Below are 19,993 nucleotides of genomic sequence, written 5' to 3' on the forward strand. Positions count from 1 at the left end.
ATAGTATTGTGATTATATTAGCAAAGACCTGGAGAACCAGTTTGACTAGAGTAGTGGTGGAGAATGAGGGTGAAGGTGGAGGAAAGCAGGCTATAAGCCTATAAGCATTTGCGTGCAGTTTTCTGGATAGTAGGAAACTTTTGTAAATTCTTAAACAGGATGGTAATTAGAGAAAAAATGTGTTTTAGGAAGATTAGCCTTGGCAGCATCATATAAATGGATTGAAATTGGAGGAAACTAGAAGTAGGGAGACCAATAAGGTCTCCTCACAAGACAGTTGTAAAATTATAGAATAAAAAAGAGCAAATCTTAAAGACATTTCAAAGGAAGGAAGTGGCTGACCTTACTAGCAGATTAAATGTCACAGATGAAGGAGAGGGGAAGGATCAAAGATAAAGATACCTCTAAAACTTATGAACTTTAGGGGATTGAAAGACTGGTAGGTCAGGAGGAAAAAGATGGCTGAGAAGGACAGCTGGTTTTTAAAGTAGGGAGAGAATTTATTTTTAACACGTTTCATAAGTTACTGTAAGTTGTTAACCCCTTGGTGGTAGTAAATTAGGAGAGGGCAGTGGAAAGAGTATCAGAATCAACTGGAGACCATTTTTTTAAAACAAAAAAACCAAACTACCCAACCAGCCAACATATAGTTTATTTGAGGGGAAAGTGTGATTCTGATATATTGTCCTTCTCTTCTTTTTGTCCTTGCCATTCCCACCTCTACTCCTCCAGTCCCTAGTAGAGAGCTGTTACTTTAGCTTTGGAGCATAAGAGAGATGATCCCCACACACCATACTTTACTTCTTCCTGTTTCCCTTTCTGTGACTCCTACCCCTACCTCTTCAGTCTCCAGTTGAGAACCACTACTGTAGATTTGGGAGAGAAAAGTCTGTCTTGAGAGAGCTTGAAGCTGGAACAGATTTGAGAGTCATCAGGGTATAGGAGAAAGTTGAATGGATAAGCTAACTAAGGTTGTGAGTTCAGATGAATGAACAGAGAAGAGGACTGAGGCCCAAGCCATTATTGAATCTAAGTTTAAGTATTAGGGATATAAAAACTTTTCTCTTTAATGAACTATAATGATCTTCATTTTTGGACCTAGTCTTTTTTAATACCATTAATTAATGTTCCAATTATCTGCATTCCAATTAAATCTCTTAGGGAAAATATTTTCCTTATGCTGTGTACAACTCTCAATTTTTTAAAAAAAGATATTGTGTGTGTGTATGTGTGTGTTTAGCAGCTTCTCCTTTTTTGGTTCTATTTTTAGAGGAGTGAGGGAAATGAGAATGGTTAAATCTTTCTTGAGTATGTATGAATTTGAAATGGTTCAGTAATTAGTTTTTAATTTCCTTTCATTGTTAAATGTTTGCTTTAAAAGCATGTCTTTGTTTTTAAAGAAAATGCCTTGTGTCTATTACCAAATTGCTTTGGTTTTGGGAACTTAGCCAAATTAGACAGGATTGAAAAAAATTGGTTGGTTTCATTTGCTACAGGTCACCTGTCAGTTGGACTATATATAGTGGGGTACCAGAAGTGTATTTCCTTAAGTGACCTAGTTTTCTGGTCCTATTTTGACCTACTATCATGTAGATCCTGCATGATTTGATGATCATGTATGGCAAGTCTCAATTGTTTTTCCTGAAGACTTTTGTTGTATATTCTAAGTTGTACTTAATTGACTGTGTTATTTCTTGTTTGTTTGTTTGTTTTAGTTTGAAATGCTTACTGGTACTCTGCCATTTCAAGGTAAAGACAGAAATGAGACCATGAATATGATATTAAAGTAAGTATAAATAGTATTTTTTTCTTTTGTGAAAAATTTCTTGCTTTTGATTTTGAGAAACTTGTTGTGGTTTTAAATTGACACAAAAGAACATTTTCCCACTGTCTTGTTCCCTTCTCCTACCATATCTGGGGCATTATTTGCCATTGTGAAGGCATTCTTTAAAATAAATTTGGAGATTTGTCAGTTTAGAAGTATGGCTAGATTTAAATGAAATTTTCTAAAATCCTCTTTTCCAGAGCAAAACTTGGAATGCCTCAGTTTCTTAGTGCTGAAGCACAAAGTCTTCTAAGGATGTTATTCAAAAGGAATCCAGCAAATAGATTGGGTATTGTTTATTTTCTTAGCTTTTATAACAATATACTGCATGCTTTGGGACGATAATTATAACTTTATGTTTTCTGGCTTAAGTTTATTTACTGCTGCTATGTAGTTATACCTAGAACTTTGCATTTTGCGTATGCAAAGATTCCAGTAAACTCTGTGATGTCCATGATTAAAAAATGGAGTTGTCTAGTTATTCAAAACTTCTAATATATATCATCATGTATATCATATGGATCACCTCTTTTGAAATAATTTACAGAATTCTCCCTTGTATAGGTAATTCTTTTATCTCCAAATGTCTATTATCTTTTATCTCTATCTGAAGATAATTATTTTGTCCCTTCCAATATTCTTCAAGGTAAATATTATGTTTCTGTAACTACTCATTATTTGACAACTTTCTGGTAGCCTTTCCCTGGATCCAGAGGTAATCCTATTATCCTATTTGTGTCTTTGTGCTAAAATTTCAATGTAGCTTTATTCTGTTGTACTTTTTAATTTGGCAAGTAGCTACAAGGTCATAAGTTGAATTATGAAGAAAATGTACTTAAATTTTAATGTTTTGTTAAACATGATTTTGATTCAGAAGGTATTTTAGTATTTCATGATACTCCATGTGTTTCAATATGAACATCAGTTTTTTTTATCATATTAAATTGGAAGGACCAATTAATAAACTACCAGATAAGAAATCATAAACTTCACAACAAGGAATCTGTGAAATATGTGTACTCCGGTTTACAGATAACAGCTTGGAAGCTAGGTAGAAGGATTAAAAAGATCATACCAGTAAAAAATTCTTTCTATTTTTATAGGTTCAGAAGGAGTTGAGGAAATCAAAAGACATCTTTTCTTTGCAAATATTGACTGGAATGTAAGTTCAGTAGAAAGTTTGTTACTGAGTAACTTTAATATGAGCAAAAACTGAAGAGTAAATGGTAATATACACACTTTGCCGGTAAACTTAATCCATTTGTTTTATATTTAGTATGGGATTTTTATTTACAGATGTAGACTATCATGGCAATTACCTTGAACCAGTAGATGTATGGATAATATTTAGTAAATTTTTGTTTCTCCTTTGTTTTACTTTGTTAAGTGTGGTTAATATTCTCCCCGATTCTAGGTTGGGGAATGTGGAGGAGGAAGAGAAAAGGGAAAGGGAATGAATGATAGGGCAGATTCTTATAGAAAATGAATTCTAAAGAATCTAAAATGTTATTTAATTTTAAATGGTTCTTCGTCATGTATTAGAACAAATTAAATTTTTTAAGAAGTGAATATCTTTGTATAGGTAGTTCACTAAATTTTGAGAGGACATGAAAACAGAAACATCGTGAAATTCTGCTGAGTTATGTATAGAATTTTTTTAAGTTGCAACCCCCAGACTAATAAGCTTTTTTTGGAAAAGCTCATTTTTTGTTGTTTGCTTTATAATACAGGTTTATGAATTTTACGTAGTATTAATTATCATAAGTAAGCATTTTTGATTGTCTAGTGCTGGCATTGGTACTGAAAATTTTTTTTAAATGAAAAAGTGTCCCTTTGATTTCTAGGGAAGTAGAGAGCCACTATTCACTAACCAAGTCGATATTTCATGTGGCTTGTATAACAAGTTTCAGAAGGCAGTATTTTGATTTATTTTTATAATTGTAAAATTGCAACATAACATAAGCCATTAGTATTAAATATCCTAAAAGAACACTCAGTGGACGTGATATGTGAGAGTCTGCCCTTTGTCATATCTGTCTGCATCCTTCTATTGCTGTCCTTATATCCCCTTGTCATTTTTTTCTAATGCTTCTCTACTCTTCCTTTATCCTCAACTCAACAAACTGGAAGACTTTTTCCCTATCATTTTCATATTTAAACAGTTTATGTTCATTGCTCTTAATTTAAATAACGAGAGTGAAATGATTACATATTTAAATAAATGAAAATAATATTAAAGTAATTATTAATTTTCCCCGACTGTGGGTCTGTGAGTAGATTTCCAAAAAAAGTAGATTTTCATATATTGTAGGGTCTTTATATGTCATTCAAAAACAATTTTTAGGAAGTTAGATTGTTAGCCAGGATTAAATTTTTGAATTCTATGATAAGAACTGTAAACATGCATTCAATGCATATTTCTATGTGAAAAGTAAACATTTTAGGTCAAATATACTCTTCTTTAAGATAGTCTGTTAATTTTGAAGTCCTTGAATGTTATTAGTTATTTCCACATGGTAACATTGTGATACATTCTCTGTGGTTATTTTAACAGTGAGAATTAAGTCAGTTTTTGATGTACAAAGCTGAATATTATTATTCCTTGTGAATGCAACCTGTAGCATCACTGCTCTTTTTCAAGGTCATTTGATTCTGTACATTATCATTGAAACTTTTAGAATTTGGTAAATAGGTATCTGAAGCCTGTTGAAATTTCATTTATGAAATTGTGAGTCTTCTGTTAAGGACTGTGAATATTATGTTCTGCTTTCTCTTACAAAGTATAATAATTTTAAAGTGTTAAAATGTTTTTGTGTTATCCTGTTGTTTCTTCTAGAAATTATATAAAAGAGAAGTTCAACCTCCTTTCAAGCCTGCTTCTGGAAAACCAGATGATACTTTTTGTTTTGATCCTGAATATACTGCAAAAACTCCTAAAGGTATTGCATGTTTATGTGTGACATCAGGGCTTTTATTTAATTAGATGGTTAAAATCAATAAACTAATTTCTTAGGTAAAAACTAAAAGAATTGTATGTTTGGATACGGTTGGTTGCCTGTTATGGAAGTGTAGATCCTATATGCAGCATTGCTTGGCCACCTTTCAAATAGAAGCTTTAAATGGGAAATATTTATCAGGGAAGCTGGGACTAGAGCAAAGGGTGAAAATTTTCTTTTTCTCTTGTTTTAAAAGTCCTTTGACATTGCTAATGTATTAGAGGGTAGAGGGTAGGAAGTAAGACAGACATCTATCACTCTGACTCTTACAGTTTAGAATTTAATGAGATTTACTTTTAGTGGTGTCTGTTTCATTCATTCCTTCAACAAATATTGAATACCTAGTATGTACTAAGCAGTGAGGATGCAGCAGTGAATAGGACAAAAATTACAATCCACATGGAGCTTGCATACCAGTGTGGGGAGACAGATAATATACAATAAATCAAATGCGTAATAACTGATGGTAACATTTAATGGTTTCCTTTATATTCAAAGGAATTCTGACATTTTATATCATAGAATTCTGTGTAATTCTAATTAAATATAATTATTTGGCCATTAGATTCTCCTGGTTTGCCAGCCAGTGCTAATGCTCATCAGCTCTTCAAAGGATTCAGCTTTGTTGCAACTTCTATTGCAGAAGAATATAAAATCACTCCTATCACAAGTACAAATGTATTACCAATCATTCAGGTAAATTCAACTTAATCAGATTATTCAGTTTAGGGATAATTATTTGTTTCAGTTATTGCTAATAGATTTACAATAATTTTTAAGTGATTTTGAACTTCATTTATCTCTGAGCATAGTAGTGAATTAAAGTTGTCACCATATGTTTTGGAAAAAAGCAAACAGTAGTAATCTTTAATTATGTTTATGTAATCTATTGGCAAAAAAATGTAATGGTGATGTATAAGCTAGTTGATTTATTGTATTGGCTTTGGGGATCAAGAAAGCCTATGATTTAGGATCATCTCAGTCTGCTGCTTAAGCCTATATCTATAAGTACTGATAAAACTTCTCTGGAATGATTTATTCTTGATTTTTTTAAAGATTTAAATGGATATATATTTAGGAGAGAAGATTAAAAATGTAAAAATATCTCATTCTTATTATTTTACCTTTTTTTAAAAAAAACCAGATAAGTGGAAATGCTGCACAATTTGGTGAAGTATATGAATTGAAAGAGGATATTGGTATTGGTTCCTATTCTGTTTGCAAGCGGTGTATACATATAGCTACCAACATGGAATTTGCAGTGAAGGTATTGTCTCTGAGCTGAACTTTTTTGTTTGTTTCATATATGTAAGTTAAATTATAGGTTAACTGCGGACATTTTTCAGTGGAGATAGCAAAGATAAGATGATGAAAAAGAACTCTTATGACTTAATATTTTCAATTTGAATTTCCTTTCAAGACGTTAATTTGGAGGAATAGTGTATTTCATGAATGTCTTGCTTTTGAATAGTTTTCAAGTACTATGTTAAGATTGAGCAATTGTGGCAGTTACTATCACATTTAGATCACATTATCAGTTAGTATATTTTCAGTTAAATGGAACATAATGTTAAAGAAAGTACTCTTTTTTTATATTGTTAAGTTTCAGTTATAGGAAATTTTTAAATGTTGAAATAATATGAGCCAGGCATCACTCTTGAGTTTTAAGTATATACATTCATATTTAGATAAAATAATTTGTTTTCCTTTGTGATTTTTCTTGTCTTATTTCTTAGATCATTGACAAAAGTAAGAGAGACCCCTCAGAAGAAATTGAAATTTTGATGCGTTATGGACAACACCCCAATATTATCACTTTAAAGGATGTGGGTATTTAAAATCTATGTATCAGCTATGCTAATGAATTTATGACTTGGCATTTTATTTTCTTATTGAAACTTTTCATGCCTATGATATATTTACTTTCATGCTACAAAATCTCAAGACTCTTAAATTTACCACTTCAATTCTTTTTTTTTTTTTTTTTTTTTACCTGTGATTCTATACTCCTACCCTTCTTAGAGAACATGAGAAACGAACTATGATGGTTGGTAGATGAAAGTGTCCTGATTACCTGAATGTATTTTGGCTGGTTAACTAGTTAGCATTATAACCAGCACCATTTATTATTCTGTAGTACTATAAATATAGAAGATATAGGAGATTGGGAATTTTCCAAATTCTAGAAGATTTTACTTTCTTGATTGCATAGCAATTGGCTATAGCATTATAGATTGTTCCTTGAGTGAAATAGTATGTCTATAGTTTTGTAATATGAGCATGTAACTCATATTAATAGATGTTACTGAGTGCTGAGTTTTCACATAAGAAAATAATGCTCTTTTCTCTTTAGAGGAGACAGATAAATCAACCATCACCTTGATCATTTTGTTTCAGATAAATATGATATGCATTTTGATTCACAGTCTTTAAACAGTAGTTTATATCTATATCTATATCTATATATCTCACATGCTGGAGTGAAAGGGTATACATTTTTTTCGTATTTATTCTCCGGTATAGTATTTGAATTCAACAGATAGTTAAGACACCATGTCAGATAATGGACTGTGGGGAGTATATTAAAAAACAAATAATGCATTTCCTGCCAGAAGGAAGCTTACTATTAGTAGGAAAGAGAAGTGGCTATAATACAGTAAAAGATGAGATAGATGCCATTTGAGAGGTACAGAGTTCTATTTTTCCATTTATATCCACTTTCCTTTGGTAAAGTATAACATACAACTTCAAACGTTAAAATTATATGTTTAACATGATCTCACAGGACTGTGTAGGAAGTTGTTTATCTAGTTTAATCTTCAGTACAGCCTATATTATATTAATAGTAAATGAATAATGTCTTTATTTAACACTAGAGGTTTACTAAAAAAACTAAGTAAATAAAATTTAAGCATTTCAGAATTGTAGTTTTAAAAAATAACATTTTAAAAATATGTTCTTTTTTAGGTTTATGATGATGGTAGATATGTTTACCTTGTTACGGACTTGATGAAAGGAGGAGAGCTACTTGACCGTATTCTCAAGCAAAAATGTTTCTCAGAACGGGAAGCTAGTGATGTACTGTTTGTAATAACTAAGACAGTTGACTATCTTCATTGTCAAGGAGTAAGTTGTAGTTATATTCTTCCCTTCAATTCTTGGGCTTATAGCTTCATAAAATTATGTATAGGAGATGCCACCTAAATGAATTACTTTTCTTATCACATATATTTTTGTAGGAGAAATCCTAATAAAACTCATAATGTAGTGAAGTTTATAGATTTAGGAAATTAAGTAATGCTTTATTAATTCTCCTCACTACACCTGTTGGCCCTGATATAATAGCATATTAGTTTTAAAAGTGTTTTCAATTAGGGGGCTGGCCCCGTGGCCGAGTGGTTAAGTTCGCGTGCTCCGCTGCAGGCGGCCCAGTGTTTCGTTGGTTCGAATCCTGGGCGTGGACATGGCACTACTCATCAAACCACGCTGAGGCAGCGTCCCACATGCCACAACTAGATGGACCCACAACGAAGAATATATGTACCGGGGGGCTTTGGGGAGAAAAAGGAAAAAAATAAAATCTTTAAAAAAAAAAAAAGTGTTTTCAATTATATAAATGTATCTAACCTTGACTTTGAAATTATTAAACCCGATCAAGCTTAAAAGTGACACATAGAATTATTCAAGCACATGCTGTGAATATTATTCAAATTATATTATATCTAACATATTAAATACTGACAGTAAGAGGGCTGTATATCTTGGCCCTTGCCAACCCCTGCCCCAAATACAGTAAGAAATTTGAATTCTAAACATTTGAAGTATTAATATATTAAAATTTGTAGTGGAGGGGCAGGCCTGTTATTTGGCTTCCTGTCTCTTCACAAAGAAAGCAAATGAATTAAGTTACCAAAAAAAGGTCAACTTTTATTATATATAGGTATGCAAGGAAATAGAGTCTCAAATAACTTAAAAATTTAAGTTTGAATCAGTTGTAACAATGGATATGTGCCCACATAGGTATAAACAATAAAATAATGGACAATTGAGAACTGGCTCAGTGAAAATTCTACATGGGCCCCTTTTATAATTAAAAAAATAAGCTAATACTCAGTTTTGTGTGTGGTTTAATAGAATATATTTTCAGTATTTTGAACTATAAACTGTATAGTGCTAAAGGAGTACTTCTATTATAATTTAATTTCTTGATCATCTTTATCAACACTCTAAAGGGCAACCAGAATTTTTGAGAAGAGGAAAATAATAAGCATCTTTTCTTTGTTATTTAGAAACAATCAGGTTCTTACATCAATTAAATAAATTGGTGACATATATTGAGCATTTCTACATGCCAGGCATTGTAAAAGGTGTTGCAGATTCAAACATGAGTAAGACTTGGCCCTTGTCTTTAAAGAGCTTTCAGTGTGGTAAACTGCTGATTAAAGATAGGACTAGATTAAATGAAGTGGATAGTGTCAGGAGGAAATCATCATATAGAGAAATTTAGAATATTTTCCATTTCTAGCATTTCATTTGGTTCTTATTCATTGTTTCTATTTTTCTGCTGAGAGTTTCATGCATTGAAAGTATGTTTTGTTTTACTTCATTGAGGATAGTTATAATAGCCACTATATTTTTTTAATTTATTTTATGTTTGTTTAGTATTGTGAATTTTGAATAGTACATTTTTATTGAGATATAATTGACATATTACATTGTGTAAGTTTAAGATGTGCAGCATGTTGATTTGATGTCTTTATATACTGCAATATGATTACCAGTGTAGTGTTTGCTAGCACTTCTATCATGTGACATATAATAATAGCCAGTTTAGAATCCTTGTCTGTTAGGTCCAGTGTGGTTCATCTTGGAATCAGGATTGATTGATTTTTCTTTTTTCTTAAAACTGTTCAGTTTTCTTGGTTCTTTGTATATCAGATAACTTTGGATTGTATGCTGCACATTTGAATATTAGGTTATGGAGGTTTTTTTGTATTCTGTTATTTTTCTCCAATGATTATTATTGTTTTTTTGTTTTATTGGATAGTTTTCTTGGCATGGTTTGCACTGAAAACTCTGCTTTTTGGGCAGCAGCTCTGGTCTCTGTTTATATCTTTTGTCTTTGTATAAACTATTTTGAGCCTCTTCTACACATTTTTGATGCAGGGATCAGTTCTGGCTCTTTCCCTTACAGCATTCCTCCACTCAGCATTCTCGGTTTCCCAGAATCTCTTTTCTCATCCTCCAGGCCAGAAAGGTTGCGGGCTTTTCCACATGTGTCTTCACCACCACTGTGTGCCATAGCGACTGCACATAATGCTAGGGTAAAAGTTATAGATATGGGAACCGACTCATAAAGTTCCCTGTGTTCCCTCCATCATCCAAGTGTGTGCTCCCCACCAGAGTCTGCCTGCTTCTGTTCACTCTCCAGTACCTTCAGGTAGTTGATATTATGTTCAGATTTTTATAGTTGTTTACTGTGGAGAGAGACATGTTGAGTAGGGTCTTAGTCCATGATATCCAGAAGTGGAACTGAGAATTGAGTTTTGATACTTTGAATTTGGAAGTAGTTAACAAAACTGGTGACTTGAGTAGAAACTGGATCATCTATCTGATAGAGATAATTTCCTCTGTGTACTTCAGGCTGTCAAGGCTATTAGGTTGGAGAAAGTGTCATTTTCAAAATTTGATGAGTGAGAAAGTTCTTTTTCATGGAAATATCAACTTAAAATGTTTTATTTCGCAGATATTTAGTTACCTGAAGAAATGTAATGCTGGGGCTGGCCCAGTGGCGTAGTGGTTAATTTTGCATGCTCCACTTCAGCAGCCCGGGGTTCGCAGGTTTGGATCCTGGGTGCGGACCTATGCACCACTCATTAAGCCATGCTATGGCTGCATCCCCCATACAAAATAGAGGAAGATTGGCACAGACATTAGCTCAGGGCCAATCTTCCTCAAAAAAAAAAAAAAAAAGAAAGAAAGAAATGTAATGCTCTTTTTTCTTTTATGTTCAAGGTTGTTCATCGTGATCTTAAACCTAGTAATATTTTATACATGGATGAATCAGCCAATGCAGACTCCATTAGGATCTGTGATTTTGGGTTTGCAAAACAACTTCGAGGAGAAAATGGACTTCTCTTAACTCCATGCTACACTGCAAACTTTGTAGCACCTGAGGTATTTTTTAAAACTTCAGTTTTTGCCTTCATTCTTTTCCTTTAGTTGAATGCATATGATGTCATGTATATGTTATGGTAGGTAGGTAAAAGCTAAGTCATCTTGTCCTTTCCCACTATAAAGCTCTTTAAATCAGTGAATTCTGGTAACCCCTAATATAGATATTCAGACTGGTAACTAGCATCTGAAACCATCCTGAATGTAGTGATCAGACTATTCTGTTCTGTTGGGTTATGTGCTAGTTTCAGAATCATACCTTTCTAGAACTGGGAGGGAGAGTAGAGATAACTCCACCTTCAACATATTAAATATTTTAAATGAAGAAACTCAGGCTCAAAGTACTTAATTAACTTTCTCAAGATCCAGCATTCACTTAGTCACAAATTCAGGATAGATTTTCATATATTTCTGTTTGTGCTGAACATGAAGTGATTTATGCTGTTTAGCATTATACATAACATAGGAGGGCAATGCCATCCCTGATTGTCTTTAAGATCTTCTAATTCCTGGAAAGAACAGCTTCACAGGGGTTTTTATAAGCAGCAGGGTTTTTCTTGGCAAATAACACTCATACATAGAACTTAGAGGGAAGAGTCAGGAAAGGTAAGACTGGGGAAGTTAAGGGGTACAAGTTTCACATTCGGCAAGCTCTCACAGACAGTTCTGATAATAGGGATGGGAGCTTTGATAGTAGCATCTCCCACAGCAGTGAAAGTATGGTTGATAAAAAATGAATCAGGGATGGTCTTGACCATGTAGATTCTTTGTAGGTTTTGTTTGTAAGTGAGGAATTGTTATTATATGTTATGAATAATGCTAATCTGTATCATTTATCATATGTTCAACACAAATTAAAATACACAAAAATGCTCAGGTTTGAAAAATTGAATTTTCCAAGTCAGGGAAGAAGAGTGAAATAATTTGAGGATGAATTCCTATCTCATGTGCTTTTTTTCTGATTTTTATTTTTGTGTCAAATACTAGCCCTTTCAGGATAATATTTCACATCAGAGATAACATAAGCCATTTGTATTTAAATATCAGCAAATTTGTATTTTAATGTAGCTATTAGAAAAATATTTCTAATAATGAAAATAGAAATGTAGAAAATAGAAAAATAACTTTCTAATAATGAGAAATTCCCTTTTAAAATTTATTAAATCTTCCTTTAAGATGTTGATGTTGAGGAGGAAACATAACACCTGCTTTACAGTGTTTTTATGGTAAGAGATTTGCCCTATAAGAAATTATGTACATATCCAGAGAATGTGCTTTAATCTATATTTTAAGTAAATTCATAGAATAATGAATATACAAGTTTTTATCACATTACAATATATAGAAACTATATTTCCCCAAATAAAAATTGGAGTGCATGCATGATCCAAGAAGGAGTTATCGTACTTCCCACAGGTGTAAAAGATATGACTTAGACATAAAAAAATTAACCTTTCTACGACATGTCAATGGTTTTATAGGATAGGAGGACAAAATATTTGAGATTAGGACTCTTCTGTTAAATATAGGATATACAGTAATCATAAATATTCAAACATATTTATGTAGTAGACATGACATAAAAGTATAGAATAACCATTTTAATGCCCAAATTCTTAATACCGACTTAATTTGTGGACCTGGACCCCTTGGTATGATGGAAACTTCTCACTGGAAAAGGGTTAGGGGTGAATGTGTTACAAATGAACATCTCAAAAGCGGACATTAAAGTGAAAAATATGCAATATGTCTATGTTTAGATTAATGGTTAGGTAAACATTTTTACATGAATGCAAATCCACAGAGTAGAATACAGCCCATTGATGCTTTTTATTCTAACAGTCTTCCATTGTGGTAAGACAGTCTCACCATTCTAATAGTGAAGGTTTTCAGGTGGGCATGTGGAGACCACTTCCCTGGAACTAGTGCTTGAACTACCTTTGGCTAGTGTTTGTATTTTCAAAATACTTTGAAAAGTTTTATTATCAAGTGCCAAAGCCTCTACTAGCAATCAATGAATATTTGTAAATTGTTGTGAATGAAACATAGGTTTTGGCTAAGACTTTTTTCTAAAATTTCAGACCTTTCAAAAATTAGTAAATAAAGTGTATGAAATGCCTTATCTTTTAAACTAGAATCAGAAAGATTCAAGTATCCATGCAGATATTTGAATAAATAATAGCATTTATGGGGGTATAAATTCATTATTTTATCACACTGCATAAAGAGTCCTTGTTTGCTAAGGGATAAACTAGTTAGTACAATTTCAGCTTAATAAGGAAGGAATATTCATTCACTTTTTTGGTTTGCATCAGTTTGATCAACCTCTTAAGATTTGCTTAGTTGCATGTGCTTTTCTAGTATGCCTATGTCACAAAAATTAATATATCTACAAAAATATCTTATTCTTTTATAAAAGCAAATCTATTATGTTATTCAAGTGATATTTAATGCCTACTGAGGTCTTAGAATTATCCTGAATTAAAGGAACTTAGAATAAATTGGGTGGATCCTGTGCCTTCAGCTCTTTATAAAGTAATTGTGAAATTACCCTACTTTGATCTGACTCTGGGCTGTCATATGTTTTGCTTCAAATATGAATTGATTTGAACTTTACAACAAAGGGAATGAGAATCTCTATGTATGTTACTTTTTGCCAATTTGAGAGGCCAAATGAGAGAAGCTAATGGCATTAACTACTTTAACCCTGACTTCTATCTTCTTTATAGTTAACTCGATGCAAGTAAGAAGGTATGAAACACACCTTCTTCACTGTACTCTTTCATTCTTCCCACCACCTTACCTTATTTTTTTATGGCTATTTATTCTTGCTATTATGGGGCATTGAGACCTGCTCTAGAACAAAAGTGGACTGCCTCTTCTTTACCTATACAAAATGGGTCTAAGTGTGTGGTAAACCTAAAACAAAATTTTCATGGTTGGTCCTAATTAGATTAAGCAATATGACACCTTCTGTGCCCTTTTTCTCATTAGCTAGGAAGGATATGGGAGTGTGAAATACCTGTAGCTGACTCACTGCTTAACCCTCACCTGTCCAACTGGTTCCTAAGCAGTCCCTCAACCTTGGCTGTGCATTGGGTCATCTGGGAAGCTTTAAAAATACTGTCCTAAGAGAACTGGGAAAAATGTGGTGATGCCCAGAACTGTAAGAGATGATGAGTAAAGGAAAGAGATAAGAGGATAAAAACAGGAGAGTTTTGTGTTTTACTGGAGGATGCCAACTTAGGTTTACCATGATGTGAGTGGTTTAGCTCCTCATAATTTATTAAGGTTTTTGTAGTTCCTACTTGTGTTATTATGTAAGCCAGTTATATAGGTATTTTGATAGCCTCTTCCCTTTTCAAGTTTGCACATATGCGTGTGCTTGTAAATAACACCTTGACTAGGGAAAAAACATTAATCTTGAATTTTAAGTTTTATTTAAAACTTAAATGTGTTAGATACTCATTATTCATGTCTGGCAATTCTCAGAGCCTAACATTAATATATTTAGCCTTTTCTAAATGAAGTGTCCAGTTGGTGGTTAAATCCCCAGTGTTAAAGCTTTAATAATGTTTCTATTTTGTTATGACTAAAGGCTTTAACAGTGGGCTTGTTTTTCTAAATGAAAAAAAAGGGCCACATTTCATCTCTTTATTTTTCTAACAAACTCTGTTAACTTCATAGAGAAAATCCACCTGAAGTATAATAATAAATATATTATTTGATTTTTATTAATACTGGCCCTCAAAGAAAAAAACTGCCTAAATTATTGTATGAAAAATTAATGAAACCATTCAGAATTTACCAAATGTGTATTTGCGATCCAGAAATACACTGATCTTTTCAAGACATAAGCCTTGTAAGTAAAATATAAATTCATCTTGCTTTCATAAGACCATGTATTATCTTACCATCTCTTCTATAGTAAGGAGGCAGTTATCATAGATATTAAGAGCACAGGCTCCAGAGTAAGAATAGCTGCTCCACTACTTAACTAGTTGTGATATTGGGCAAATTACTTAACATTTGCATCAGTTTCTTCATCTTCAAAATGGAAATAATAATATCTACCTCATAGAGGCAGTGTCAGGATTAAAAGACAGTACTGTGTGTAGTATATGTTAAATTCTGTGTACATATGAATCTTAAATTTTGATGTCTGTGTCTGGTTTTCCTAAAAGGAGGAGTGAAAGTTCATTGAGATCAGGGATCATATCTTATAAGGTTCTTTTTTGTATGGCCCATGTTACTTAATCACCTTATTAATAGCCATTTATTCAGTGCTTGCTAATTGTAGAAGACGTTGCCTTTAACATTAAGTGAATCTGGTTTTGAAAAGATTAAGATGATCTAAGTTTTTAAATTGTGAACATTTGTGAGATTATTAGAAGCACAACAACTTTCTTTTGGATGAGAAAACTGAGTTTGTACTGAGTAATGCCAGATAATGAGTATTTCTTTCTCAGGTTCTTATGCAACAGGGCTATGATGCTGCTTGTGATATTTGGAGTCTGGGAGTACTTTTTTACACGATGTTGGCTGGGTAAGAAACTTATATACTCAAAATAATTCACATCATTATTTGAATTTTACCTCTATATTTTTATCTAGAAAGAGGACAGATTAAAAACCATAAAGTACACTGTTTAATGAGGCACTATTCAGATATATGATTGAAAGAGTTTTCAACTGGAACTAAAACTTTTAAAGATAAAGAATATATTTTTATTTTGATATTTTACATTGAGTGTATCCGTTTTTGAAAATATTTACTTGAGCATAAAATCATTTCGTGTTTCAACAGGTACTTGCCCACTGAACTTATTCATATTACATTAATTTAGAGTAAAAATAACTTGAATTCTGGCTCTCCTGGCAATACAGATGTTGTAAGATGAAACTTTATAACAAATCTACATAGTAACAGAATACTGAACTACAGAAACATGTACTGCTGCCTCCCGTTAAAAGAATAAAGAAATATAAAAAAAAAGTAATAATTGGATTATGTTAATGTTGGTAATTTACAGATAATACAAGTGCTGTTTTACCCTTGATAATGAGTAGCACTTTTATTTAGGCGTAAAAATTTGTGGTTATAGAAAAAGGCTAGGTTTAGCAAAGTCTAATACATAGAGTGGAATTTGAATAATTATAATTATAATGTACTTAGGCGCGACTTTTAAAGAAGGCATTAGTATAATTGACATATACCTGACATAACAGGAGCTTTATAAATATGTTATGAAAATGGTGACTAAATTATTTATTGGCTTGGTGATAATTATGTATTACACCTTCTTTTAGATATATTGTAAATGTATGCAAAATGTTTAGTTACAGACCACAGCAAGTGCTAAAGTTAAGGGTAGCTAAAGTTTACATATCAACAGCAGTCAGCACTTTTGGTTTCATACCATGGGATACCATTTCTAGATTGCTAAGGCTTTCAAATATTTACTTTTATGACTAAAGAAAACTTGATTGTGTATGTGTTTAGTGTTATCTCAACTGAATTGTTACATGAGGGAATTAAGACATTAATACATTAAAATATATTCCTCATAGTTTTTAACCTTAAGTCTTTCCAGTCCCAAATTTGAATACCATTTTCAGTTTTCAATTCCATCTGTTAAAATGGTACAAAACTGATCACTTTTTGTCATTCTATAATTATATTTTTAAACTACTTTAATTTTATACAATATATTTGTCTTCCTGTCCATGAATTTTGATCCAGATAATAATTTTAATGGTTATAGAGGTTTTTTGTGATATTGATATATTTGACTAATCATTTTTCATAGACATTAATTAAAAATATTCTTAACCTGTTTCCAGTGATAATGTTGATAAAATGCTAATGAATAAATTTGAACCAACATGATAAATACTTACAGATATGTAAAATTAACAATTTCTTTTAGTAAGAATATTTGGTTTGCTATCTATCTTATGCTTGGGAGAATACAAAATTTGTGTGTTTTGTTCTGGTCTGATTTTAAGATTGTAACTTTACATGAAAAGCCACCTTTGTTTTATATTGATTAACAGATCAAATACAAAACTATTGATGTAGCCAAGACTCTTCATTTAACTAAATAATTCATTAGGATTAATTTCATTGTTTGAAATATAAAATTTGATATGAACAGTGAAGGGAAATATTAGATGATATTCTTAATTTTCTGTAGCAAATATTTGCATGTAGTTTCATAGTCATCACTTTCAGTTAGATTTAATATGTATGTTAGGCCCTCGTGTCTATTAAAATCTATTTTATTAATAGCTACACTCCATTTGCTAATGGCCCCAATGACACTCCTGAGGAGATACTGCTGCGTATAGGCAATGGAAAGTTCTCTTTGAGTGGTGGAAACTGGGACAGTATTTCAGATGGAGCAAAGGTATAACTTATAAATGTTTTGTTTTGTTGCCTTCACGTTAAATTGCTGACATCTTTAAGTTTAACTTAGTCTGTATTTGCAGAATGCATGATGATATTGTGTGTCACTATTTGTTTTTAAGTTAAATCACACGTATGTGTGGGTTTAATAAGGTAAAGTCTAGCTTTTTATTCTGCCATGCTTCTGAGCCACATTCCTCTCTTATCAGTTAATATGTGTTCATGGAATATAAACTAGTTTCACTGTCAACCAAAACTAAAGATGTAAATCTGCTGGAAAAAAAATACATATTTAAAACCAACTAAAGTTGATTTCTGCATTTAGAGTATTTTTATACATCATTTCTTCTTTAGCCCAGACATTCACTAGTGATTATGTAGGCAATTTTTATAATGTTAACTTATTCTTTAGAAAATATAGGAACTTTTTATCAGTAGCACCTAGATATTTATTATTGATGGCTTAGAGCTATCCAATAGAAATATAATGCAAGCTACATATGTAATTTTAAAATTTCTAGTAGCCACATTAAAGAACAAAAAGAAACAGGTGAAATTAATTTTAGTAATGTATTTTATTTAACCTGATATATCAAAAATATTTTATTTCAACATCTAATCAATATAAAAAATTAAGGAGATATTTTACATTCTGTTTTCATACTAAAACTGCAAAATCTGGTATATAGTTTATGCTTACAGCTCATCTGAATTTGGACTACCCACATCTTAAAAGTACTTAATAGCCACATATGGCTAGTGGCTGCTGTATTAGACAGTGCAGTTTCAGAATAACTGGCCTTACTTATTTTAGGGTGAAAAATGATCAAGTCTTGACTACTAACTATTACATTTATATTTACAAATTTTAAGTTTTAAAGCAAAAACCTAAAAGTTGTCAGCATGTGTCTTATAGGACCCTGAAGTTTTTAAGCTTCAATTTGAAGTAGAAAACATTTTAAGGCAAAAAGAATTGCTTATATTTAATATCTGCTAATTATAAAGCCTAATTGTCTCAAGAATACTAGCTAATCTGTAGGGCATATTATGGAATAAATCTCATATCCTGATCGTAGAATAAATAAATCAGGGATTTGATTGTCATTATTTAAAACATTTTATTGAGGTCATATTAACTTTTAACATTGCATAAATTTCAGGTGTACATTATTATGTTTCAGTTTCTGGCTAGGTTGCATCGTGTTCACCACCAATAGTCTAGTTTTTATCCATCACCATACACATGTGCCCCTTTACCCCTTTCACCCTCCCTCTACCCCCTTTTCCTCTGGTAATTGCTAATCTGTTCTCCTTATCTATGTGTTTGTTGGTCTTCCACATATGAGTGAAATCATACAATATTTGTCTTTGTCTTAGTTCACTTAGCATAATGCCCAGAAGGTCTATCTATGTTGTTGCAAATGGCACAATTTTGTCTTTTTTATGGCTGAGCAGTATTCTTTATCCACCTCTTCTTTATCCATTCTTCCATTAATGGGCACTTGAATTGCTTCCATGCCTTGGCTATTATGAATAATGCTGTGATGAACATAGGGGTGCATATATCTTTTTGAATTATTGATTTCATGTTCTTTGGATGAATGCCCAGCAGTGGAATAGCAGGATCATATGGCAGTTCTATTTTTAATTTTGTGAGAAATCTCCATAATGTTTTACATCATGGCTCCACCGGTTTGCCTTCTCACCAGCAGTGTATGAGGGTTCCCTTTTCTCCACATCCTCTGCAACGCTTGTTGTTTCTTGTCTTGTTAATTATAGCCATTCTGACAGGTGTGAGGTGATATCTCATTGTAGTTTTGATTTGCATTTCCCTAATAATTAGTGATGTTGAACATCTTTTCATGTGCCTGTTAGCCATCTGTATACCTTCTTTGGAAAAATATTTGTTCATATCCTCTGCCCATTTTTTGATTGGGTTGTTCATGTTTTTGTTGTTAAGTTGAATGAGTTCTTTATATATTTTGGAAATTAACCCCTTGTCAGATAGATGATTGCCAAATATTTTCTCCCCGTTGGTGGACTGTCTTTTCATTTTGTTGATGGTTTCCTTTGCTTTGCAGAAGCTTTTTAATCTGATGTAGTCCCATTTGTTTATTTTTTATTTTCCTTGCCTGAGTAGACATGGTATTCGAAAAGATACTGCTACAACTGATGTCAAAGAGTGTACTGCCTGTATTTTCTTCTAGCAGATTTAGAGTTTCAGGTCTTGCATTCAAGTCTTTAATCGATTTTGAGTTAATTTTTATGTACGGTGTAAGATAATGGTCTACTTTCAATGTCATTCCCTTTTAAACATTAGAAAAATGAAGAAGGAATTCTGTTTGGATCTTAGCCATAACAGAAGAGTGCCGTGAGGTGTAGTAGAAGGAGTAGCTGATTGGAAGCCAGGAGAACTGAGTGCTGGGTTTTGATCTATTAAGTAACTGCCTCAATTTTCTCATCTGTAAAATTTGGGGATTAAATTCTCCCTTTGGTTCCTTCCAACTCCAAAATTCCATTTCTATTCAATTTGGTTTATTTACGATTTGCCAGATTTCCCCTTGTAAAATGGTTGAAACAACTAGTTTT

The 19,993-nt window shown here is 32.2% G+C and overlaps 1 protein-coding gene across 7 annotated transcripts in view; it reads left to right on the forward strand.

The window, feature by feature from the left end:
• Positions 1-19,993, forward strand: part of RPS6KA6 (ribosomal protein S6 kinase A6) — a 176,858-nt gene that overhangs the window by 121,902 nt on the left and 34,963 nt on the right. For 6 of the 7 annotated variants that reach the window (XM_046673320.1, XM_046673325.1, XM_046673321.1 and 3 more), the window contains 11 exons: positions 1,716-1,786; positions 2,026-2,114; positions 2,929-2,987; positions 4,662-4,764; positions 5,387-5,517; positions 5,966-6,088; positions 6,558-6,647; positions 7,789-7,947; positions 10,837-10,998; positions 15,465-15,541; positions 17,288-17,405. In XM_046673320.1, the coding sequence (XP_046529276.1) occupies positions 1,716-1,786; positions 2,026-2,114; positions 2,929-2,987; positions 4,662-4,764; positions 5,387-5,517; positions 5,966-6,088; positions 6,558-6,647; positions 7,789-7,947; positions 10,837-10,998; positions 15,465-15,541; positions 17,288-17,405 (1,182 nt within the window). The remainder of the gene's footprint in view (positions 1-1,715; positions 1,787-2,025; positions 2,115-2,928; positions 2,988-4,661; positions 4,765-5,386; positions 5,518-5,965; positions 6,089-6,557; positions 6,648-7,788; positions 7,948-10,836; positions 10,999-15,464; positions 15,542-17,287; positions 17,406-19,993) is intronic. The other variant, XM_046673326.1, reaches the window with a different exon arrangement.

Source organism: Equus quagga, chromosome 10 (assembly GCF_021613505.1).
Source record: "Equus quagga isolate Etosha38 chromosome 10, UCLA_HA_Equagga_1.0, whole genome shotgun sequence".
Taxonomy (NCBI): Eukaryota; Metazoa; Chordata; class Mammalia; order Perissodactyla; family Equidae; genus Equus; species Equus quagga.